Source organism: Oncorhynchus mykiss, chromosome 18, assembly GCF_057628025.1.
Source record: "Oncorhynchus mykiss isolate SJ-2025 chromosome 18, ASM5762802v1, whole genome shotgun sequence".
NCBI classification, from domain to species: Eukaryota; Metazoa; Chordata; class Actinopteri; order Salmoniformes; family Salmonidae; genus Oncorhynchus; species Oncorhynchus mykiss.
The window spans coordinates 65,933,137-65,957,893 of NC_143039.1; the positions used below are offsets into that span (position 1 = coordinate 65,933,137).

General features: G+C 53.2%; 1 protein-coding gene across 2 annotated transcripts in view; it reads right to left on the reverse strand.

The window, feature by feature from the left end:
• LOC110496870 (zinc finger protein 385D-like) overlaps window positions 1-24,757 on the reverse strand; it is a 54,975-nt gene that overhangs the window by 17,854 nt on the left and 12,364 nt on the right. For both annotated transcript variants that reach the window (XM_036953370.2, XM_036953371.2), the window contains one exon: window positions 273-383. In XM_036953370.2, coding sequence (XP_036809265.1) covers window positions 273-383 — 111 coding nt within the window. The remainder of the gene's footprint in view (window positions 1-272; window positions 384-24,757) is intronic.

The window sequence follows — 24,757 nt, forward strand, 5'->3', positions numbered from 1 at the left end:
TATGGGATCTTTCATTTCAGCTCAGGAAACATGGGACCAACATTTTAGATGTTGCGTTTATGTTTTTGTTCAGTGTAGAACCCTTTTGGTTCCAGGTAGAACTCTTTTGGATTCCATGTAGGAACCCAAAAGAGTTCTACCTGGAACCAGAAAAGGTTTTCCTATGGGAACAGCCAAATAACACTTTTGGAACCCTTTTTTTCTGAGTGTTGAGACAGTAGAGTTCTCAAGCATCCCTGGTACTGCCCTCTATGAGGTCAAACTCTGCCTACCTCCGAGTTGAACCTCAGTCGGCACACAACACACGATGAGCTGGGTTTCCTCATAGGGGGCGTGGCTAGCCCAACCCCTGGACCAATCAGCATTTTGTGAACGCGGTCCATCTGCAAGAACAAGAGTGAAAAGGGGGATGAATTACTGAGCTATAGCTAGGGCAGAGACTAAGGCAGGAGCAAAGGTTTAGCAAGAGTTCAATGTTAGAGTACCTCAAATGCTCCCAGACTTAAACAAGCTTAGAGTAATGGTCCTTCCTTTACTTATAACAGATGGTGACTAATGCCTACCTTCCCAAACTAAACAAGAGAGAAATGTGGTATGGATAGGGAAAAGACTAGGGTTAAGACTAGGGTTAAGAGTAGGGTTAAGACTAGGCTTAAGAGTAGGGTTAAGAGTCGGGTTAAGAGTAGGGTTAAGACTAGGATGAAGACTAGGGTTAAGAGTAGGGTTAAGAGTAGGGTTAAGACTAGGGTTAAGAGTAGGGTTAAGAGTAAGGTTAAGAGTAAGGTTAAGACTAGGCTTAAGAGTAGGGTTAAGACTAGGGTTAAGACTAGGGTTAAGAGTAAGGTTAAGACTAGGCTAAAGTGTAGGGTTAAGACTAGGGTTAAGACTAGGGTTAAGAGTAAGGTTAAGAGTAAGGTTAAGAGTAAGGTTAAGACTAGGGTTAAGACTAGGGTTAAGAGTAAGGTTAAGAGTAAGGTTAAGACTAGGCTAAAGTGTAGGGTTAAGACTAGCGTTAAGACTAGGGCTAAGCAAGAGGTCAATGTTGAGGAAGGAGACCTGAAATGGTCCTCTGTAGCTCAGTTAGTGGAGGATAGTGTCACATGAGTTGATGCTGGAGAGGCGAAGCAGGTACAGGGAGTCAAACATTTAATAAGGAACGGACATGGAACGAGGCAGGAACAGCATCAGCATACAAGAAAACAAAGACAAAAACAATCAATGCATCAGCCATCATACGAAGCATCGGGGAGTACTGGCATTCCAGTTGGTATGGTGACATTGGCTCCGGGTCGCCACCGGTGGAACTGGGGGTGCCTCGCCAGCTCGTTGGGCCTCCACACCCTAGCTGGCTCAAGAGGTTTCCTTTCCCCGGTTGGCTCGGATGGCGCCCATCCCACGGCGGGCCTCAGCTGGATCGTCAGTTCTTGTTCGCCCAGCCGGTCCAAGAGTTCTGTTTGTTTTGTTGGTGACGTCGGGGTGGATTCCGCCGCCGATGGAACCGGGGGTGCCTAAGCCATCCCGTCGGGCTTCCACACCCTGGCTGGCTCGGCAAGTTTCCATCCCGTCCGCTGGATTGTCGGGCTCCCTCTCTGAAGCGGGATCGACAGGTGTCTTGTCTCAGCTGGATGTTAGGCTCCCATGCCTCAGCCGGCTCGCCAGGCTCCCACACCCCTGTCGGTTCATCGGGCTTCCACGCCCCAAACGGCTTGCCCAGCGCCCATGTCTCGGCCGGTTTGCCCAGGTGAGACGCCTAGAGGTGCCCCAAGAGGGGGGTGGGGGGTGTACTGTCACGTCTGCTCCCGCTTTTCCCCTCCTGGTGCTAGAGGGCGCCAGGTTGCCCTGCATCACGTCTCCCTCGCTGCAGCGGGATCTAGCCTGCATCACTCCTCATAGCCTGGCTCCTCTAGGTTTCTTCCTAGGTTTTGACCTTTTTAGGGAGTTTTTCCAAGCCACCGTGCTTCTACACCTGCATTGCTTGCTGTTTGGGGTTTTAGGTTGGGTTTCTGTACAGCACTTTGAAATACCAGCTGATGTAAGAAGGGCTATATAAATACATTCTACAGGCGTCTTGCCTCAGCCGGCTCCCATGCTCCTGACGGTTCGTCAGGTTTAAACACCCCAACCGGCTTGCCCAGCGCTCATGTCTCAGCTGGTTCGCCCAGGTGGGACGCCGGTGGTGCCCCGTCTGCTCCTGCTCCCCCCCCGCCCCCCCGGCGCTTGAGGGCACCAGACTGCCCTGCATCACTCACTCCTTTTATCCATTACGCACACCTGCTTTCCCTCGTCACGCGCATCAGTGATATTGGACTCACCTGGACTCCCTCATCATCTGTTTATTTCCTCCCCTATATTTGTCTTTTCCCCAGCTCTGTTCCCCGCTACTGCATTGATTGTTTTTTGTCTGTGTTACTAGTCTGCTGACACTGTTCCTGTCTCGTTCCATGTCCGTTCTTCATTAAATGTTTTTACTCCCTGTACCTGCTTCGTCTCTCCAGCGTCATTCCACGTGACAGATAGTGCTTGCAATGCCAGGATAGTGGATTACATTCCAGGGACCATCTGTATGTAAAATGTATGCACGCATGACTGTCACTTTAAATTCTCCCTTGACTAGACTGGCTGAGTAGCCAGAAGCTATGTCCCATATATAGCTTAGTCTATGCCGCTCTGACATTGCTTGCCCAAATATTTATATATTCTTAATTCCATTCCTTTACTTTAGATTTGTGTGTTTTGTTGTGAAATTGTTAGATATTACTTGTTAGATATTACTTGTTAGATATTACTGCACTGTTATTCCCTATGTAATGTACTGTCTTTGACCAGAGACTGCCAGAGGCTGCCAGAGACTGCCAGAGACTGCCAGAGACTGCCACAGGCTGCCAGAGACTCAAAATAATGGTTATGTTACTGTAACAGAGTGCATGGTTACTAACCTTTCAACAGCAATCAAGTGGTAAAATGTGGTTTGGGTTTGGTTGATCAAGTGGTCACAGTAGAGAAAAAGAAAGAGAAAGTTATCTCTCCATAACGGATCACAGGGTACTTAGTACCTTTTAACAGTAAATACCCCTAAAGACCTCAAATTGCCCTTAAAAGGTGGGCAGGTCCAACATCACTCACTGGACACCCCTCTAGAGGGTGACGGTCATTGTTGTCCACAGAGACGGGCTTGGAAAACTCTGGGTTGAGAGGAGCATCTGTGAGTTCACCTTGACAAGTTCAAAGATAAACTCTTGAGCTTGCTTGGCCAAAAAGCAAGGTGGTCCATAGACATGGATCAGTGGTGGCTGGTGGCACTTTAAATGGGGCGGTTGAGCTCACAGTAATGCCTTTTTTGGTATCGGTTCCAGGTAGAAACCTTTTGCTTTACAGGATCTAGATGTGAACCACAGGAGTTCTACCTGGAATCAAAAAGGGTCCTTCAATGGGCTATCTTATGGGAACAGCCAAAGAACATATTTAGGTTCTAGATAGAACCTAGAGTAGTGGTGGTGGTCCTCATGCAGAGTTACTGGGTGTCCTAAGAGGACAGTCAAATAACACCTTTGGAACTCTTTTTTCTATGAGTGTAGATGAATACAATTCACCACTTGGCCAGATCACAATACATACTTTAAATCTGAAATCTTATAGTTAAATAAAATATTGTCTGATTTTGTTTATTAGCTGACTTTGTCTCCCTTCTCCTGTCTCTCTCCTCCTGTATAAAATGTAACAACAACTGGGTAGAGATACAACCACGGATCTCTCTCCTCCAGTGGAGTGCCAGAGTGTGTCTCTTTACGACCGTATAGAAACAAGTGATAAAACGGAGAGCAAAACTGCCTGGGCCTGGTGTGCTGTATCATTATCTCACTGTGTGTTTCTGGACTTGACCTGCTATCACACTGTGTTTGTGTATGTGTTTGTGTGTGCGCATGTGTGTGTGCGTGTGTGTGTGCTTGTGCGTGTTCTTGTGCGTGTGTGTGTGCTTGTGCGTGTGCTTGTGTGTGTGTGTGTTTGTGTGTGCGTGTGCGTGTGTGTGTGTGTGTGTGTGTGTGTGTGTGTGATTCTGGTCTTTACCTATAGTGGGGTTTTAATAAGCAGACACTCCAATAAAAGGGGAATGGGCTTTCTGAAGCAAAACAAAACAATGACCTGCAGTGTAAAACGGAACGAGCAGTAAAACAACACTGATATTCAGAGAAGCTGTAAGTCACGTCTTCAAAGGCCATCTGGTGGGAGTATGGAGATGTGGAGTGTGTGTGTGTGTGTGTGTGTGTGTGTGTGTGTGTGTGTGTGTGTGTGTGTGTGTGTGTGTGTGTGTGTGTGTGTGTGTGTGTGTGTGATGGAGAGCGCTGCAGAACTAAACATGCACAACACTTTCCTTCTAATAATGAACCATAACAACCCATAGAACAGGACTTCTATCATGAGGCTGTCAAACTAGACTGTACTTAGAAAATGAGGTTTTCTTCCGCACTTTTTACCTAGGGATAAATTCCTTCCAACTGGAGGAACAGTGTGGATGTGGGAAGAAAGGGGCTTGAGTTCCTACTGTGATGATAAGTTAAGCCTGTTATGTGCTCCTGATTCCTACTGTGATGATACATTATTAAGCCTGTTATGTGCTTCAGAGGTCCTACTGTGATGATATGTTAAGCCTGTTATGTGCTTCTGAGGTCCTACTGTGATGATATGTTAAGCCTGTTATGTGCTCCTGATTCCTACTGTGATGATATGTTAAGCCTGTTATGTGCTTCTGAGGTCCTACTGTGATGATATGTTAAGCCTGTTATGTGCTTCTGAGGTCCTACTGTGATGATATGTTAAGCCTGTTATGTGCTTCTGAGGTCCTACTGTGATGATATGTTAAACCTGTTATTAGTTCCTGATTCCTACTGTGATGATATGTTAAGCCTGTTATTAGCTTCTGATTCCTACTGTGATGATATGTTAAGCCTGTTATGTGCTTCTGATTCCTACTGTGATGATGTTAAGCCTGTTATGTGCTCCTGATTCCAACTGTGATGATATGTTAAGCCAGTTATGTGCTCCTGATTCCTACTGTGATGATATGTTAAGCCTGTTATGTGCTTCTGAGGTCCAACTGTGATGACACGCTAAGCCTGTTATATGCTTCTGAGGTCCAACTGTGATGACACGCTAAGCCTGTTATATGCTTCTGAGGTCCTACTGTGATGATATGTTAAGCCTGTTATGTGCTTCTGAGGTCCAACTGTGATGACACGCTAAGCCTGTTATGTGCTCCTGTATGTGTGTGTGTGTGTGTGTCTGCTCTAAGCCTTTCTCCTCTGTTGTCTTCTATCATGTACTCTGTGACCTTAAGGCCCCCACTCCCCACCTACTAACTCTTCAGCACCCCCCCCCCCCTTCCAACCCTTCACCACCCTCCTAACTCTTTAGTACCGTCAACCCTTATATCCCCCTCTCTGATCTAGCACTCCAGATTCCACCCCGTCTGTTCCACGATGAACCCTCTTCACTCCTTAACTTAACTTTTACATGATCATCTTTAAACCCATAGCTCTCTGACCACTCCTTTACTGGTTTTGTTTAAGTAATATTCATGAATAAAGTTTTTTTCTTCACATTTTACAAACATATATGAATTCACATAAATCAACTCCTTTACCCCCTCCCTCCATTCCTTCCTCCCCTCTTTCTCACCTCTTATGTTTCTGTCTCATCAATGTCACATTCAGCTCTCCCCATCATACTCTTCCTCTTAAACCTAACCCTAACCCATCACTCTACACTCTCCCCTCAACCCTAACCCATCACTCTACACTCTCCCCTCAACCCTAACCCATTACTTTACACTCTCCCCTCAACCATCACTCTACACTCCCCCCTCAACCCTAACCCATCACTCTACACTCTCCCCTCAACCATCACTCTACACTCCCCCCTCAACTCTTACCCTAACCCATCACTCTCCTCTCCTCTCAACCCTAACCCATCATTACACTCTCCTCTCAACCCTAACCCATCACTCTACTCTCCTCTCAACCCTAACCCATCACTCTACTCTCCTCTCAACCCTAACCCATCACTCTACACTCTCCCCTCAACCCTAACCCATCACTCTCCCCTCAACCCTAACCCATCACTCTACACTCTCCCCTCAACCCTAACCCATCACTCTACACTCTCCCCTCAACCCTAACCCATCACTCTACACTCTCCCCTCAACCCTAACCCATCACTCTACACTCTCCTCTCAACCCTAACCCATCACTCTACACTCTCCTCTCAACCCTAACCCATCACTACACTCTCCTCTCAACCCTAACCCATCACCACACTCTCCTCTCAACCCTAACCCATCACTACACTCTCCCCTCAACCCTAACCCATCACTCTACACTCTCCTCTCAACCCTAACATCTCTCTACACTCTCCTCTCAATCATCACTCTACACTCTCCCCTCAACCATCATGCTACACTCTCCCCTCAACCATCACTCTACACTCTCCCCTCAACCCTTACCCATCACTCTACACTCTCCCCTCAACCATCACCCATCACTCTACACTCTCCCCTCAACCATCACTCTACACTCTCCCCTCAACCATCACTCTACACTCTCCCCTCAACCCTAACCCATCACTCTACACTCTCCTCTCAACCCTAACATCACTCTACACTCTCCCCTCAACCATCACTCTACACTCTCCCTTCAAACATCACTCTACACTCTCCCCTCAACCATCACTCTACACTCTCCCCTCAACCCTTACCCATCACTCTACACTCTCCCCTCAACCATCACCCATCACTCTACACTCTCCCCTCAACCATCACTCTACACTCTCCCCTCAACCATCACTCTACACTCTCCCCTCAACCATCAATACACTCTCCTCTCAACCCTAACCCATCACTCTACACTCTCCCCTCAACCATCACTCTACACTCTCCTCTCAACCCTAACCCATCACTCTACACTCTCCTCTCAATCCTAACCCATCACTCTACACTCTCCCCTCAACCCTAACCCATCACTCTACACTCTCCACTCAACCCTAACCCATCACACTACACTCTCCTCTCAACCATCACTCTACACTCTCCCCTCAACCATCACTCTACACTCTCCCCTCAACCATCACTCTACACTCTCCCCTCAACCATCACTCTACACTCTCCTCTCAACCCTAACCCATCACTACACTCTCCCAACTCTCACCAATCACTCTCTTTCTCCTTTACACTGACATTTACTCCTGAGGTGCTTACCTGTTGCACCCTCGACAACCACTGTGATTATTATTATCTGACCCTGCTGGTCATCTATGAACGTTTGAACATCTTGGCCATGTTCTGTTATAATCTCCACCCGGGACAGCCAGAAGAGGACTGACCACCCCTCAGTGCCTGGTTCCTCTCTAGGTTTCTTCCTAGGTTTTGGCCTTTCTAGGGAGTTTTTCCTAGCCACCGTGCTTCTACACCTGCATTGCTTGCTATTTGGGGTTTTAGGCTGGGTTTATGTACAGCACTTTAAGATATCAGCTGATGTACGAAGGGCTTTATAAATAAATTTGATTCGATTTTTTTTTAAATTTCTCTCCTTTTCTCTCTCTATCTGTCTGTATGTATCTTCCTCTTTTCACACTTACAAATGTCACCTGTCATTCTCTCCATCCCTCCTATAACCTGGCTTTTGTAGATTTCATGTGCTGTAGGAAAGAGAGTTAAGGGCTACGTGTCAGTAGACAGAAACAGATCATGCATAGTATGAACACCGCTGTACTGCAGCTCCCACTTCCTGGTCCCTCTGAGGGAGGTGACAGACAGAGTTCTGAGTTTGAGATGATCATGGTCATTACAGTCAGTAGTATAAGTTATGGCTGTGGACAGAGAGACTAGTCAGTACGGCTCTGGTTGAATCGGAGTACAAGCAGAAGGATGGCGGTTCTTTTGTACGGTAATCATTCTTGACTGTTATTACATCTCTTGACCGTTATTGCATTGCAATATCTTGACTGTTATTAGACAACGTCAGTATTTAATGTGGAACTGAAATGAATGAGTGAGTGTTTGTTGAACTCTCTCAACTCACGAAGAGGCCACTTAGGACACTATGGCACCCCTCTCTGCCTTTCCCAAAAGAAACACCACACAACAAGCCAAACAACCCATCAATCGCTCCCCTTTAGATGTGCTGCTTGGCACACGACACACACATTCATGTAACCATGACAACCCCATGTGGGCGCCAAACAAAAATACATGCTGGAGGGTATGTGCGCTTACAGACTCCTGGGGAAAATGCTAACAGTAACACACACACACACACACACACACACACACACACGCACGCACGCACGCACGCACACACATACACACACACACACACACAAACAAATACAAACACTGATAGCGCAGCCAGGGTTCAGCTCAACTGTACACACTAACGCAACTGAAACACCCACAGGTTAAAATCATCAGTGCTGTTTTTGAGAGAGGGGGCGGATTCCCATTACCCTAGCCAGATTTCATTCTGGCAAAACCTACTGACCAATCACCATATCAACACACCGCCAGCCAGCCAGCCAGCCTGGCCAGCCAGCCAGCCAGCCAGCCAGCCAGCCAGCCAGCCAGCCAGCCAGCCAGCCAGCCAGCCAGCCAGCCAGCCAGCCAGCCAGCCAGCCAGCCAGACAGACAGACAGACAGACAGACAGACAGACAGACAGACAGACAGACAGACAGACAGACAGAGAATAAGAGAGGCGAGACGGAGAGTGTAAGAGAAGGCAAGAGGGTGGAATGGATGGAGAGAGAGAGAAAGAAAGAAACAGAGTAAAAGAGAAAGCATGTGAGAGAGGGGACATGGAGGGGGTGAGAGGGGGAGACATGGAGGTTGTGAGAGGGGGGACATGGAGGAAGAGAGAGGGGGGCCATGGAGGAAGAGAGAGGGGGGACATGGAGGAAGTGAGAGAGGGACTTGGAGGGAGTGAGAGGGGGGACATGGAGGAAGTGAAAGAGGGACTTGGAGGGAGTGAGAGGGGGGACATGGAGGAAGAAAGAGGGGGGACATGTAGGAAGAGAGAGAGGGACTTGGAGGGAGTGAGAGGGGGGACATGAAGGGAGTGAGAGGGGGGACATGGAGGGAGTGAGAGGGGGGTGAGAGGGGGGACATGGAGGGAGTGAGAGGGGGGACATGGAGGGAGTGAGAGAGGGGACATGGAGGCTGTGAGAGGGGGGACATGGAGGGAGTGAGAGGGGGAGACATGGAGGTTGTGAGAGGGGGGACATGGAGGGAGTGAGAGGGGGGACATGGAGGGAGTGAGAGGGGGGACATGGAGGGAGTGAAGGGGGGACATAGAGGGAATAAGAGGGGGGACATGGAGGCTGTAAGAGGGGGGACATGGACGGAGTGAGAGGGGGGACATGGAGGGATGATGTTGATGTTTGATGATGTTTATTTTTATTTTTACAGGGACAGTGCACATTAATCAACGTTTCAGTAAAAGTGCCGGTTTTAGCCAGCCGGCTAATTTTCAACCGCAGTCCCTGGGCAGGTTATTAAAAACAATTACAATATAGACAATAGCAGCATAGAACAAGCAAGACATAGCAACATAGGACAAGCAAGACATAGCATACAGACAGAGCAACATAGGACAAGCAAGACATAGCATACAGACAGAGCAACATAAAACAAAAAGCAGCAAGACAAAATTCATAAAAGCAACAAAGTGTTTCCACACCTCACAAGCTACAGACAACAGACAACATGGACAGCGGCAATACACAGCTAGGGACCATGTTCACAAATCTGATTGACCTTTAGCCATGTCTTCAAGCATTTTGTGAAAGTGTGATATGTGGTGCAGTTATGTGTGTCTGATGGCAGTGTATTCCAGACATGGGAAGCTCTCACAGAGAATGCAGATTTACTAAAGGTGCTTTTCCTTAGGGGAACTATACAGTCACCTCTCATGGCAGACCTTGTGGATCTGCTGCCATATGTCTGGGTTTTCTGTTTAACAAAAATATTGAGTGGAGGGGGAGCCAGGCCATTAAGGATCTTGAATACAAGACATGCTTCGGTGTATTGCACAAGATTTTCCCAACTCAACAGCTCATGCTTTCTAAGGATGTGACAATGATGATGGCTATTGGGCTTCCTATCAAGCACTTTGAGAGCCTGTTTGTAGACAGACTGAATAGGTTTTAATGTTGTACAGCAAGCTTGGGCCCAACTAGTCAAGCAGTATGTTAAGTGGGGGAGTATCATAGATTTGAAGTACAGTTTTGCTACCTCTGTAGTCAAACAATTTCGTATAAATCGGAAATTAGCTAGGTTGAATTTGGTTATTTGAATTACCTTTTTCACATGCTTTTTAAAAGAGAGGTTGGAATCAAGTATGATGCCAAGGTACTTCAAATCAGATACCACCTGGAGCTTCTCCCCTGACACATAGACATCTGGCTCAGTAGCATCTGTTGCCCTCTTTGTGAAGAACATGCAAACAGTTTTTTTCACATTGAGATGCAAACACGAGTCACTGAGCCACTTTGTAACCTGGACCATTACAGTAGTGAGTTCTTGTGCAGCTTGTTGTTTGCTCTTTGCATGCACATATATCACTGTGTCATCTGCATACATTTGAACTTCAGACCCAGTACAGACAGAAGGCAGATCATTAATGTACAGGCTGAACAGGAGGGAGTGAGAGGGGATGGACATGGACGGAGTGAAAGGGGGACATGGAGGCAGTGAGAGGGGAGACATGGAGGGAGTGAGGAGTGAAGGGACATGGAGAGAGTGAGAGGGGGGACATGGTGGAAGTGAGGAGAGAGGGGACATGGAGGGAGTGAGAGAGGGGACATGGAGGCAGTGAGAGGGGGAGACATGGAGGGAGTGAGGAGTGAAGGGACATGGAGAGAGTGAGAGGGGGGACATGGTGGAAGTGAGGAGAGAGGGGACATGGAGGGAGTGAGAGGGGGGACATGGAGGCAGTGACAGGGGAGACATGGATGCAGTGAGAGGGGGGACATGGAGGGAGTGAGGAGAGAAGGGACATGGAGAGAGTGAGAAGGGGGACATGGAGGGAGTGAGAGGGGGGACATGGAGGGAGTGAGAGGGGGACATGGAGGGAGTGAGAGGGGGACTTGGAGGGAGTGAGAGGGGGGACATGGAGGGAGTGAGAGGGGGGTGAGAGGGGGGACATGGAGGGAGTGAGAGGGGGGACATGGAGTGAGTGAGAGGGGGGACATGGAGGGAGTGAGAGGGGGGTGAGAGGGGGGACATGGAGGGAGTGAGAGGGGGGACATGGAGTGAGTGAGAGGGGGGACATGGAGAGAGTGAGAGAGGGACTTGGAGGGAGTGAGAGGGGGGACATGGAGGGAGTGAGAGGGGGGACATGGAGGGAGTGAGAGGGGGGACATGGAGGGAGTGAGAGGGGGGACATGGAGTGAGTGAGAGGGGGGACATGGAGGGAGTGAGAGGGGGGTGAGAGGGGGGACATGGAGGGAGTGAGAGGGGGGACATGGAGTGAGTGAGAGGGGGGACATGGAGAGAGTGAGAGGGGGGACATGGAGAGAGTGAGAGGGGGGACATGGAGGGAGTGAGAGGGGGGACATGGAGAGAGTGAGAGGGGGGACATGGAGTGAGTGAGAGGGGGGACATGGAGGGAGTGAGAGGGGGGACATGGAGGGAGTGAGAGGGGGGACATGGAGGGAGTGAGAGGGGGGACATGGAGTGAGTGAGAGGGGGGACATGGAGAGAGTGAGAAGGGGGACATGGAGGGAGTGAGAGGGGGGACATGGAGGGAGTGAGAGGGGGACATGGAGGGAGTGAGAGGGGGACATGGAGGGAGTGAGAGGGGGTACATGGAGGGAGTGAGAGGGGGGTGAGAGGGGGGACATGGAGGGAGTGAGAGGGGGGACATGGAGTGAGTGAGAGGGGGGACATGGAGGGAGTGAGAGGGGGTGAGAGGGGGGACATGGAGGGAGTGAGAGGGGGGACATGGAGTGAGTGAGAGGGGGGACATGGAGAGAGTGAGAGGGGGGACATGGTGAGAGTGAGAGGGGGGACATGGAGGGAGTGAGAGGGGGGACATGGAGTGGGTGAGAGGGGGGACATGGAGGGAGTGAGAGGGGGGACATGGAGGGAGTGAGAGGGGGGACATGGAGGGAGTGAGAGTGGGGACATGTATTTCTCATTGAAAGCTAATCTAAGAAGAAGTGTATCTGTTCCATGTGTGCTATTTATATGCTTCCTGTTCTTTAGTTACTATTTATATGCTTCCTGTTCTTTAGTTACTATTTATATGCTTCCTGTTATTTAGTTACATTTTATATGCTTCCTGTCCTTTAGTTGCTATTAATATGCTTCCTGTTCTTTAGTTACTATTTATATGCTTCCTGTTCTTTAGTTACTATTTATATGCTTCCTGTTCTTTAGTTACATTTTATATGCTTCCTGTTCTTTAGTTACTATTTATATGCTTCCTGTTCTTTAGTTACTATTTATATGCTTCCTGTTCTTTAGTTACTATTTATATGCTTCCTGTTCTTTAGTTACTATTTATATGCTTCCTGTTCTTTAGTTACTATTTATATGCTTCCTGTTCTTTAGTTACATTTTTGTGTGTTTTACTTTCGGTTTTGTACACCAGCTTCAAACAGCTGAAATATACTATATTTTGGTTATGTAAAATATATTTCACAGGGGTTTAGATGGTACTATGATTCTCTACACACTACCTGCTTGTTTCATCACAAACTATTAGGATTTTACCAACCAGGAAACGGTGGAGTGATTTCTGAATGCGGCATCATTAATTGTTACTGAGGTTTATATTTTGTAAAACTGCAGGGGGGTTTTGTTCATTTGAATTTCATGCTTGTTTTATTATTTAAAAGTGGAAAATGAATTGCATCATTCATGTCACGAGTGTGTCCTGAAGTTGATGGTGTCAGTAACACGTGACAACAGATGGCCCTCCGAGTGACTTGGTAAACACTTAGAAAAACGGTTTCCATAATGGTTTCTTCGACTGTCCCCATAGGAGAACCATTTTTTTGTTCCAGGTAGAACCCAATTTGGTTCCAGGTAGAACTCTCTTGGGTTCCATGTAGAACCCTCTGTGATAGGGGTTCTACATGGAACCCAAAAGGGTTCTACCCGGAACCAAAAAGGCTTTTTCAAAGGATTCTCCTATGGGGAGGCGGTGATTTGGGATTCACAGAGGAGAGAAACGTGGAAGGGTTTGGTAAAGAGAAGTGAAATGGAGTGAGACCCTGACCAACGTGTGTTTAGTTTCCCATCAGGGGGCAGAGTGGCCTTACAGAGAGAGAGTTATTAGAGGGATAGCTGTCGTAACACACACACTTTGAAGTGTAGGTGTTAACCTAAAACACTGAAAATGTGAAAGTGGCAACATTCTCCTCTGAGTAAGTGTTTTGCTGTTTATCTCCGAAACCGTGTCATAGACAGAATAGCTTTACACATTCATTACATTCATTACCAAGCGCAGGAAGGAGAGCCCTCAGGGGCCAGGAGTAGTCAGCGTGTCTCAGGGGCCAGGAGTAGTCAGCATGTCTCAGGGGCCAGGACTAGTCAGTATGTCTCAGGGGAAGGGACTAGTCAGCATGTCTCAGGGGCCAGGACTAGTCAGTATGTCTCAGGGGAAGGGACTAGTCAGCATGTCTCAGGGGCCAGGACTAGTCAGCGTGTCTCAGGGGCCAGGAGTAGTCAGCATGTCTCAGGGGCCAGGACTAGTCAGCATGTCTCAGGGGCCAGGACTAGTCAGCATGTCTCAGGGGCCAGGAGTAGTCAGCATGTCTCAGGGGCCAGGACTAGTCAGCATGTCTCAGGGGCCAGGAGTAGTCCGCGTGTCTCAGGGGCCAGGACTAGTCAGCATGTCTCAGGGGCCAGGACTAGTCAGTATGTCTCAGGGGCCAGGACTAGTCAGCATGTCTCAGGGGCCAGGAGTAGTCAGCGTGTCTCAGGGGCCAGGACTAGTCAGCATGTCTCAGGGGCCAGGACTAGTCAGTATGTCTCAGGGGCCAGGAGTAGTCAGCGTGTCTCTGGGGCCAGGATTAGTCAGCGTGTCTCAGGGGCCAGGAGTAGTCAGCATGTCTCAGGGGCCAGGAGTAGTCAGTATGTCTCAGGGGCCAGGACAAGTCAGCTTGTCTCAGGAGCCATAACTAGTCAGAATGTCTCAGGGGCCAGGAGTAGTCAGTATGCCTCAGGGGCCTGGAGTAGTCAGTATGTCTCAGGGGCCAGGACTAGTCAGCTTGTCTCAGAGGCCAGGACTAGTCAGCATGTCTCGGGGGCCAGGACTAGTCAGCATGTCTCAGGGGCCAGGAGTAGTCAGCGTGTCTCTGGGGCCAGGATTAGTCAGCGTGTCTCAGGGGCCAGGAGTAGTCAGCATGTCTCAGGGGCCAGGAGTAGTCAGTATGTCTCAGGGGCCAGGACAAGTCAGCTTGTCTCAGGAGCCATAACTAGTCAGCATGTCTCAGGGGCCAGGATTAGTCAGTATGTCTCAGGGGCCAGGAGTAGTCAGCATGTCTCAGGGGCCAGGAGTAGTCAGCGTGTCTCTGGGGCCAGGACTAGTCAGCGTGTCTCAGGGGCCAGGAGTAGTCAGCATGTCTCAGGGGCCAGGAGTAGTCAGCATGCCTCAGGGGCCTGGAGTAGTCAGTATGTCTCAGGGGCCAGGACAAGTCAGCTTGTCTCAGGAGCCATAACTAGTCAGAATGTCTCAGGGGCCAGGAGTAGTCAGTATGCCTCAGGGGCCTGGAGTAGTCAGTATGTCTCAGGGGCCAGGACTAGTCAGCTTGTCTCAGAGGCCAGGACTAGTCAGCATGTCTCGGGGGCCAGGACTAGTCAGCTTGTCTCAGGGGCCAGGACTAGTCAGCTTGCCTCAGGGGCCAGGACTAGTCAGCGTGTCTCAGGGGCCAGGAGTAGCCAGCGTGTCTCAGGGGCCAGGACTAGTCAGCATGTCTCAGGGGCCAGGACTAGCCAGTGTGTCTCAGGGGCCAGGACTAGTCAGCATGTCTCAGGGGCCAGGAGTAGCCAGCTTGTCTCTGGGGCCAGGAGTAGCCAGCTTGTCTCAGGGGCCAGGAGTAGCCAGTGTGTCTCAGGGGCCAGGAGTAGTCAGTGTGTCTCAGGGGCCAGGACGAGCCAGTGTGTCTCAGGGGCCAGGACTAGTCAGCATGTCTCAGGGGCCAGGACTAGTCAGCTTGCCTCAGGGGCCAGGACTAGTCAGCGTGTCTCAGGGGCCAGGACTAGTCAGCTTGTCTCAGGGGCCAGGAGTAGTCAGTATGTCTCAGGGGCCAGGAGTAGTCAGCTTGTCTCAGGGGCCAGGAGTAGTCAGTATGTCTCAGGGGCCAGGAGTAGTCAGCGTGTCTCTGGGGCCAGGACTAGTCAGCGTGTCTCAGGGGCCAGGAGTAGTCAGCATGTCTCAGGGGCCAGGAGTAGTCAGTATGTCTCAGGGGCCAGGACTAGTCAGCTTGTCTCAGGAGCCATAACTAGTCAGCATGTCTCAGGGGCCAGGACTAGTCAGTATGTCTCAGGGGCCAGGAGTAGTCAGCATGTCTCAGGGGCCAGGACTAGTCAGCGTGTCTCTGGGGCCAGGACTAGTCAGCGTGTCTCAGGGTCCAGGAGTAGTCAGCATGTCTCAGGGGCCAGGAGTAGTCAGCATGCCTCAGGGGCCTGGAGTAGTCAGTATGTCTCAGGGGCCAGGACAAGTCAGCTTGTCTCAGGAGCCATAACTAGTCAGCATGTCTCAGGGGCCAGGACTAGTCAGCATGTCTGAGGGGCCAGGACTAGTCAGCTTGTCTCAGAGGCCAGGACTAGTCATAGTCAGCATGTCTCAGGGGCCAGGACTAGTCAGCTTGTCTCAGGGGCCAGTACTAGTCAGCTTGCATCAGGGGCCAGGACTAGTCAGCGTGTCTCAGGGGCCTGGAGTAGTCAGTATGTCTCAGGGGCCAGGACAAGTCAGCTTGTCTCAGGAGCCATAACTAGTCAGCATGTCTCAGGGGCCAGGAGTAGTCAGTATGCCTCAGGGGCCTGGAGTAGTCAGTATGTCTCAGGGGCCAGGACTAGTCAGCTTGTCTCAGAGGCCAGGACTAGTCAGCATGTCTCGGGGGCCAGGACTAGTCAGCTTGTCTCAGGGGCCAGGACTAGTCAGCTTGCCTCAGCGGCCAGGACTAGTCAGTGTGTCTCAGGGGCCAGGAGTAGCCAGCGTGTCTCAGGGGCCAGGACTAGTCAGCATGTCTCAGGGGCCAGGACTAGCCAGTGTGTCTCAGGGGCCAGGACTAGTCAGCATGTCTCAGGGGCCAGGAGTAGCAAGCTTGTCTCTGGGGCCAGGAGTAGCCAGCTTGTCTCAGGGGCCAGGAGTAGCCAGTGTGTCTCAGGGGCCAGGAGTAGTCAGTGTGTCTCAGGGGCCAGGACTAGCCAGTGTGTCTCAGGGGCCAGGACAAGTCAGCTTGTCTCAGGAGCCATAACTAGTCAGCATGTCTCAGGGGCCAGGACTAGTCAGCATGTCTGAGGGGCCAGGACTAGTCAGCTTGTCTCAGAGGCCAGGACTAGTCATAGTCAGCATGTCTCAGGGGCCAGGACTAGTCAGCTTGTCTCAGGGGCCAGTACTAGTCAGCTTGCATCAGGGGCCAGGACTAGTCAGCGTGTCTCAGGGGCCTGGAGTAGTCAGTATGTCTCAGGGGCCAGGACAAGTCAGCTTGTCTCAGGAGCCATAACTAGTCAGCATGTCTCAGGGGCCAGGAGTAGTCAGTATGCCTCAGGGGCCTGGAGTAGTCAGTATGTCTCAGGGGCCAGGACTAGTCAGCTTGTCTCAGAGGCCAGGACTAGTCAGCATGTCTCGGGGGCCAGGACTAGTCAGCTTGTCTCAGGGGCCAGGACTAGTCAGCTTGCCTCAGGGGCCAGGACTAGTCAGCGTGTCTCAGGGGCCAGGACTAGTCAGCGTGTCTCAGGGGCCAGGACTAGTCAGCATGTCTCAGGGGCCAGGACTAGCCAGTGTGTCTCAGGGGCCAGGACTAGTCAGCATGTCTCAGGGGCCAGGAGTAGCCAGCTTGTCTCTGGGGCCAGGAGTAGCAGGCTTGTCTCAGGGGCCAGGAGTAGCCAGTGTGTCTCAGGGGCCAGGAGTAGTCAGTGTGTCTCAGGGGCCAGGACTAGCCAGTGTGTCTCAGGGGCCAGGACTAGTCAGCATGTCTCAGGGGCCAGGACTAGTCAGCTTGCCTCAGGGGCCAGGACGAGTCAGCGTGTCTCAGGGGCCAGGACTAGTCAGCTTGTCTAAGGGGCCAGGAGTAGTCAGTATGTCTCAGGGGCCAGGAGTAGTCAGCTTGTCTCAGGGGCCAGGAGTAGTCAGTATGTCTCAGGGGCCAGGAGTAGTCAGCGTGTCTCTGGGGCCAGGACTAGTCAGCGTGTCTCAGGGGCCAGGAGTAGTCAGCATGTCTCAGGGGCCAGGAGTAGTCAGTATGTCTCAGGGGCCAGGACAAGTCAGCTTGTCTCAGGAGCCATAACTAGTCAGCATGTCTCAGGGGCCAGGACTAGTCAGTATGTCTCAGGGGCCAGGAGTAGTCAGCATGTCTCAGGGGCCAGGACTAGTCAGCGTGTCTCTGGGGCCAGGACTAGTCAGCGTGTCTCAGGGTCCAGGAGTAGTCAGCATGTCTCAGGGGCCAGGAGTAGTCAGCATGCCTCAGGGGCCTGGAGTAGTCAGTATGTCTCAGGGGCCAGGACAAGTCAGCTTGTCTCAGGAGCCATAACTAGTCAGCATGTCTCAGGGGCCAGGACTACTCAGCATGTCTCAGGGGCCAGGACTAGCCAGTGTGTCTCAGGGGCCAGGACTAGTCAGCATGTCTCAGGGGCCAGGAGTAGCCAGCTTGTCTCTGGGGCCAGGAGTAGCCAGCTTGTCTCCGGGGCCAGGAGTAGCCAGTGTGTCTCAGGGGCCAGGAGTAGTCAGTGTGTCTCAGGGGCCAGGACTAGCCAGTGTGTCTCAGGGGCCAGGACAAGTCAGCTTGTCTCAGGAGCCATAACTAGTCAGCATGTCTCAGGGGCCAGGACTAGTCAGCATGTCTGAGGGGCCAGGACTAGTCAGCTTGTCTCAGAGGCCAGGACTAGTCATAGTCAGCATGTCTCAGGGGCCAGGACTAGTCAGCTTGTCTCAGGGGCCAGTACTAGTCAGCTTGCATCAGGGGCCAGGACTAGTCAGCGTGTCTCAGGGGCCTGGAGTAGTCAGTATGTCTCAGGGGCCAGGACAAGTCAGCTTGTCTCAGGAGCCATAACTAGTCAGCATGTCTCAGGGGCCAGGAGTAGTCAGTATGCCTCAGGGGCCTGGAGTAGTCAGTATGTCTCAGGGGCCAGGACTAGTCAGCTTGTCTCAGAGGCCAGGACTAGTCAGCATGTCTCGGGGGCCAGGACTAGTCAGCTTGTCTCAGGGGCCAGGACTAGTCAGCTTGCCTCAGGGGCCAGGACTAGTCAGCGTGTCTCAGGGGCCAGGAGTAGCCAGCGTGTCTCAGGGGCCAGGACTAGTCAGCATGTCTCAGGGGCCAGGACTAGCCAGTGTGTCTCAGGGGCCAGGACTAGTCAGCATGTCTCAGGGGCCAGGAGTAGCCAGCTTGTCTCTGGGGCCAGGAGTAGCCAGCTTGTCTCAGGGGCCAGGAGTAGCCAGTGTGTCTCAGGGGCCAGGAGTAGTCAGTGTGTCTCAGGGGCCAGGACTAGCCAGTGTGTCTCAGGGGCCAGGACTAGTCAGCATGTCTCAGGGGCCAGGACTAGTCAGCTTGCCTCAGGGGCCAGGACTAGTCAGCGTGTCTCAGGGGCCAGGACTAGTCAGTATGTCTCAGGGGCCAGGACAAGTCAGCTTGTCTCAGGAGCCATAACTAGTCAGCATGTCTCAGGGGCCAGGACTAGTCAGTATGTCTCAGGGGCCAGGAGTAGTCAGCATGTCTCAGGGGCCAGGACTAGTCAGCGTGTCTCTGGGGCCAGGACTAGTCAGCGTGTCTCAGGGTCCAGGAGTAGTCAGCATGTCTCAGGGGCCAGGAGTAGTCAGCATGCCTCAGGGGCCTGGAGTAGTCAGTATGTCTCAGGGGCCAGGACAAGTCAGCTTGTCTCAGGAGCCATAACTAGTCAGCATGTCTCAGGGGCCAGGACTACTCAGCATGTCTCAGGGGCCAGGACTAGCCAGTGTGTCTCAGGGGCCAGGACTAGTCAGCATGTCTCAGGGGCCAGGAGTAGCCAGCTTGTCTCTGGGGCCAGGAGTAGCCAGCTTGTCTCCGGGGCCAGGAGTAGCCAGTGTGTCTCAGGGGCCAGGAGTAGTCAGTGTGTCTCAGGGGCCAGGACTAGCCAGTGTGTCTCAGGGGCCAGGACAAGTCAGCTTGTCTCAGGAGCCATAACTAGTCAGCATGTCTCAGGGGCCAGGACTAGTCAGCATGTCTGAGGGGCCAGGACTAGTCAGCTTGTCTCAGAGGCCAGGACTAGTCATAGTCAGCATGTCTCAGGGGCCAGGACTAGTCAGCTTGTCTCAGGGGCCAGTACTAGTCAGCTTGCATCAGGGGCCAGGACTAGTCAGCGTGTCTCAGGGGCCTGGAGTAGTCAGTATGTCTCAGGGGCCAGGACAAGTCAGCTTGTCTCAGGAGCCATAACTAGTCAGCATGTCTCAGGGGCCAGGAGTAGTCAGTATGCCTCAGGGGCCTGGAGTAGTCAGTATGTCTCAGGGGCCAGGACTAGTCAGCTTGTCTCAGAGGCCAGGACTAGTCAGCATGTCTCGGGGGCCAGGACTAGTCAGCTTGTCTCAGGGGCCAGGACTAGTCAGCTTGCCTCAGGGGCCAGGACTAGTCAGCGTGTCTCAGGGGCCAGGAGTAGCCAGCGTGTCTCAGGGGCCAGGACTAGTCAGCATGTCTCAGGGGCCAGGACTAGCCAGTGTGTCTCAGGGGCCAGGACTAGTCAGCATGTCTCAGGGGCCAGGAGTAGCCAGCTTGTCTCTGGGGCCAGGAGTAGCCAGCTTGTCTCAGGGGCCAGGAGTAGCCAGTGTGTCTCAGGGGCCAGGAGTAGTCAGTGTGTCTCAGGGGCCAGGACTAGCCAGTGTGTCTCAGGGGCCAGGACTAGTCAGCATGTCTCAGGGGCCAGGACTAGTCAGCTTGCCTCAGGGGCCAGGACTAGTCAGCGTGTCTCAGGGGCCAGGACTAGTCAGCTTGTCTAAGGGGCCAGGAGTAGTCAGTATGTCTCAGGGGCCAGGAGTAGTCAGCTTGTCTCAGGGGCCAGGAGTAGTCAGTATGTCTCAGGGGCCAGGAGTAGTCAGCGTGTCTCTGGGGCCAGGACTAGTCAGCGTGTCTCAGGGGCCAGGAGTAGTCAGCATGTCTCAGGGGCCAGGAGTAGTCAGTATGTCTCAGGGGCCAGGACAAGTCAGCTTGTCTCAGGAGCCATAACTAGTCAGCATGTCTCAGGGGCCAGGACTAGTCAGTATGTCTCAGGGGCCAGGAGTAGTCAGCATGTCTCAGGGGCCAGGACTAGTCAGCGTGTCTCTGGGGCCAGGACTAGTCAGCGTGTCTCAGGGTCCAGGAGTAGTCAGCATGTCTCAGGGGCCAGGAGTAGTCAGCATGCCTCAGGGGCCTGGAGTAGTCAGTATGTCTCAGGGGCCAGGACAAGTCAGCTTGTCTCAGGAGCCATAACTAGTCAGCATGTCTCAGGGGCCAGGACTAGTCAGCATGTCTCAGGGGCCAGGACTAGTCAGCTTGTCTCAGAGGCCAGGACTAGTCAGCATGTCTCAGGGGCCAGGACTAGTCAGCTTGTCTCAGGGGCCAGTACTAGTCAGCTTGCCTCAGGGGCCAGGACTAGTCAGCGTGTCTCAGGGGCCAGGAGTAGCCAGCGTGTCTCAGGGGCCAGGACTAGTCAGCATGTCTCAGGGGCCAGGACTAGTCAGCGTGTCTCAGGGGCCAGGAGTAGCCAGTGTATCTCAGGGGCCAGGACTAGTCAGCATGTCTCAGGGGCCAGGAGTAGCCAGTGTGTCTCAGGTGCCAGGACTAGTCAACGTGTCTCAGGGGCCAGGACTAGTCAGCATGTCTCAGGGGCCAGGACTAGTCAGCTTGTCTCAGGGGCCAGGACTAGTCAGCTTGCCTCAGGGGCCAGGACTAGTCAGCGTGTCTCAGGGGCCAGGAGTAGCCAGCGTGTCTCAGGGGCCAGGACTAGTCAGCATGTCTCAGGGGCCAGGAGTAGTCAGCGTGTCTCATGGGCCAGGAGTAGCCAGCGTGTCTCAGGGGCCAGGACTAGTCAGCATGTCTCAGGGGCCAGGAGTAGCCAATGTGTCTCAGGGGCCAGGACTAGTCAGCATGTCTCAGGGGCCAGGACTAGTCAGCATGTCTCAGGGGCCAGGAGTAGCCAGTGTGTCTCAGGGGCCAGGAGTAGTCAGTGTGTCTCAGGGGCCAGGACTAGCCAGTGTGTCTCAGGGGCCAGGACTAGTCAGCATGTCTCAGGGGCCAGGAGTAGCCAGCTTGTCTCTGGGGCCAGGAGTAGCCAGCTTGTCTCAGGGGCCAGGACTAGTCAGCGTGTCTCAGGGGCCAGGAGTAGCCAGTGTGTCTCAGGGGCCAGGAGTAGTCAGTGTGTCTCAGGGGCCAGGACTAGCCAGTGTGTCTCAGGGGCCAGGACTAGTCAGCATGTCTCAGGGGCCAGGACTAGTCAGCTTGTCTCAGGGGCCAGGAGTAGTCAGTATGTCTCAGGGGCCAGGAGTAGTCAGCTTGTCTCAGGGGCCAGGAGTAGTCAGTATGTCTCAGGGGCCAGGAGTAGTCAGCGTGTCTCTGGGGCCAGGACTAGTCAGCGTGTCTCAGGGGCCAGGAGTAGTCAGCATGTCTCAGGGGCCAGGAGTAGTCAGTATGTCTCAGGGGCCAGGACAAGTCAGCTTGTCTCAGGAGCCATAACTAGTCAGCATGTCTCAGGGGCCAGGACTAGTCAGTATGTCTCAGGGGCCAGGAGTAGTCAGCATGTCTCAGGGGCCAGGACTAGTCAGCGTGTCTCTGGGGCCAGGACTAGTCAGCGTGTCTCAGGGTCCAGGAGTAGTCAGCATGTCTCAGGGGCCAGGAGTAGTCAGCATGCCTCAGGGGCCTGGAGTAGTCAGTATGTCTCAGGGGCCAGGACAAGTCAGCTTGTCTCAGGAGCCATAACTAGTCAGCATGTCTCAGGGGCCAGGACTAGTCAGCATGTCTCAGGGGCCAGGACTAGTCAGCTTGTCTCAGAGGCCAGGACTAGTCAGCATGTCTCAGGGGCCAGGACTAGTCAGCTTGTCTCAGGGGCCAGTACTAGTCAGCTTGCCTCAGGGGCCAGGACTAGTCAGCGTGTCTCAGGGGCCAGGAGTAGCCAGCGTGTCTCAGGGGCCAGGACTAGTCAGCATGTCTCAGGGGCCAGGACTAGTCAGCGTGTCTCAGGGGCCAGGAGTAGCCAGTGTATCTCAGGGGCCAGGACTAGTCAGCATGTCTCAGGGGCCAGGAGTAGCCAGTGTGTCTCAGGTGCCAGGACTAGTCAACGTGTCTCAGGGGCCAGGACTAGTCAGCATGTCTCAGGGGCCAGGACTAGTCAGCTTGTCTCAGGGGCCAGGACTAGTCAGCTTGCCTCAGGGGCCAGGACTAGTCAGCGTGTCTCAGGGGCCAGGAGTAGCCAGCGTGTCTCAGGGGCCAGGACTAGTCAGCATGTCTCAGGGGCCAGGAGTAGTCAGCGTGTCTCATGGGCCAGGAGTAGCCAGCGTGTCTCAGGGGCCAGGACTAGTCAGCATGTCTCAGGGGCCAGGAGTAGCCAATGTGTCTCAGGGGCCAGGACTAGTCAGCATGTCTCAGGGGCCAGGACTAGTCAGCATGTCTCAGGGGCCAGGAGTAGCCAGTGTGTCTCAGGGGCCAGGAGTAGTCAGTGTGTCTCAGGGGCCAGGACTAGCCAGTGTGTCTCAGGGGCCAGGACTAGTCAGCATGTCTCAGGGGCCAGGAGTAGCCAGCTTGTCTCTGGGGCCAGGAGTAGCCAGCTTGTCTCAGGGGCCAGGACTAGTCAGCGTGTCTCAGGGGCCAGGAGTAGCCAGTGTGTCTCAGGGGCCAGGAGTAGTCAGTGTGTCTCAGGGGCCAGGACTAGCCAGTGTGTCTCAGGGGCCAGGACTAGTCAGCATGTCTCAGGGGCCAGGACTAGTCAGCTTGTCTCAGGGGCCAGGACTAGTCAGCTTGCCTCAGGGGCCAGGACTAGTCAGCGTGTCTCAGGGGCCAGGAGTAGCCAGCGTGTCTCAGGGGCCAGGAGTAGTCAGCATGTCTCAGGGGCCAGGAGTAGTCAACATGTCTCAGGGGCCAGGACTAGTCAGCGTGTCTCAGGGGCCAGAAGCAGTCAGTATGTCTCAGGGGCCAGGACTAGTCAGCATGTCTCAGGGGCCAGGAGTAGCCAATGTGTCTCAGGGGCCAGGAGTAGCCAATGTGTCTCAGGGGCCAGGACTAGTCAGCATGTCTCAGGGGCCAGGACTAGTCAGCGTGTCTCAGGGGCCAGGAGTAGCCAGTGTGTCTCAGGGGCCAGGAGTAGTCAGTGTGTCTCAGGGGCCAGGACTAGCCAGTGTGTCTCAGGGGCCAGGACTAGTCAGCATGTCTCAGGGGCCAGGAGTAGCCAGCTTGTCTCTGGGGCCAGGAGTAGCCAGCTTGTCTCTGGGGCCAGGAGTAGTCAGTGTGTCTCAGGGGCCAGGACTAGTCAGCATGTCTCAGGGGCCAGGAGTAGCCAATGTGTCTCAGGGGCCAGGACTAGTCAGCATGTCTCAGGGGCCAGGACTAGTCAGCGTGTCTCAGGGGCCAGGAGTAGCCAGCTTGTCTCTGGGGCAAGGAGTAGCCAGCTTGTCTCTGGGGCCAAGAGTAATCAGTGTGTCTCAGGGGCCAGGACTAGTCAGCATGTCTCAGGGGCCAGGAGTAGCCAATGTGTCTCAGGGGCCAGGACTAGTCAGCATGTCTCAGGGGCCAGGAGTAGTCAGTGTGTCTCAGGGGCCAGGACTAGCCAGTGTGTCTCAGGGGCCAGGACTAGTCAGCATGTCTCAGGGGCCAGGACTAGCCAGCTTGTCTCTGGGGCCAGGAGTAGTCAGCATGTCTCAGGGGCCAGGAGTAGCCAGCTTGTCTCTGGGGCCAGGAGTAGCCAGTGTGTCTCAGGGGCCAGGAGTAGTCAGTGTGTCTCAGGGGCCAGGAGTAGTCAGTGTGTCTCAGGGGCCAGGAGTAGTCAGTATGTCTCAGGGGCCAGGACAAGTCAGCTTGTCTCAGGAGCCATAACTAGTCAGCATGTCTCAGGGGCCAGGACTAGTCAGCATGTCTCAGGGGCCAGGACTAGTCAGCTTGTCTCAGAGGCCAGGACTAGTCAGCATGTCTCAGGGGCCAGGACTAGTCAGCTTGTCTCAGGGGCCAGTACTAGTCAGCTTGCCTCAGGGGCCAGGACTAGTCAGCGTGTCTCAGGGGCCAGGAGTAGCCAGCGTGTCTCAGGGGCCAGGACTAGTCAGCATGTCTCAGGGGCCATAACTAGTCAGCATGTCTCAGGGGCCAGGACTAGTCAGCATGTCTCAGGGGCCAGGACTAGTCAGCTTGTCTCAGAGGCCAGGACTAGTCAGCATGTCTCAGGGGCCAGGACTAGTCAGCGTGTCTCAGGGGCCAGGAGTAGCCAGTGTATCTCAGGGGCCAGGACTAGTCAGCATGTCTCAGGGGCCAGGAGTAGCCAGTGTGTCTCAGGTGCCAGAACTAGTCAACGTGTCTCAGGGGCCAGGACTAGTCAGCATGTCTCAGGGGCCAGGACTAGTC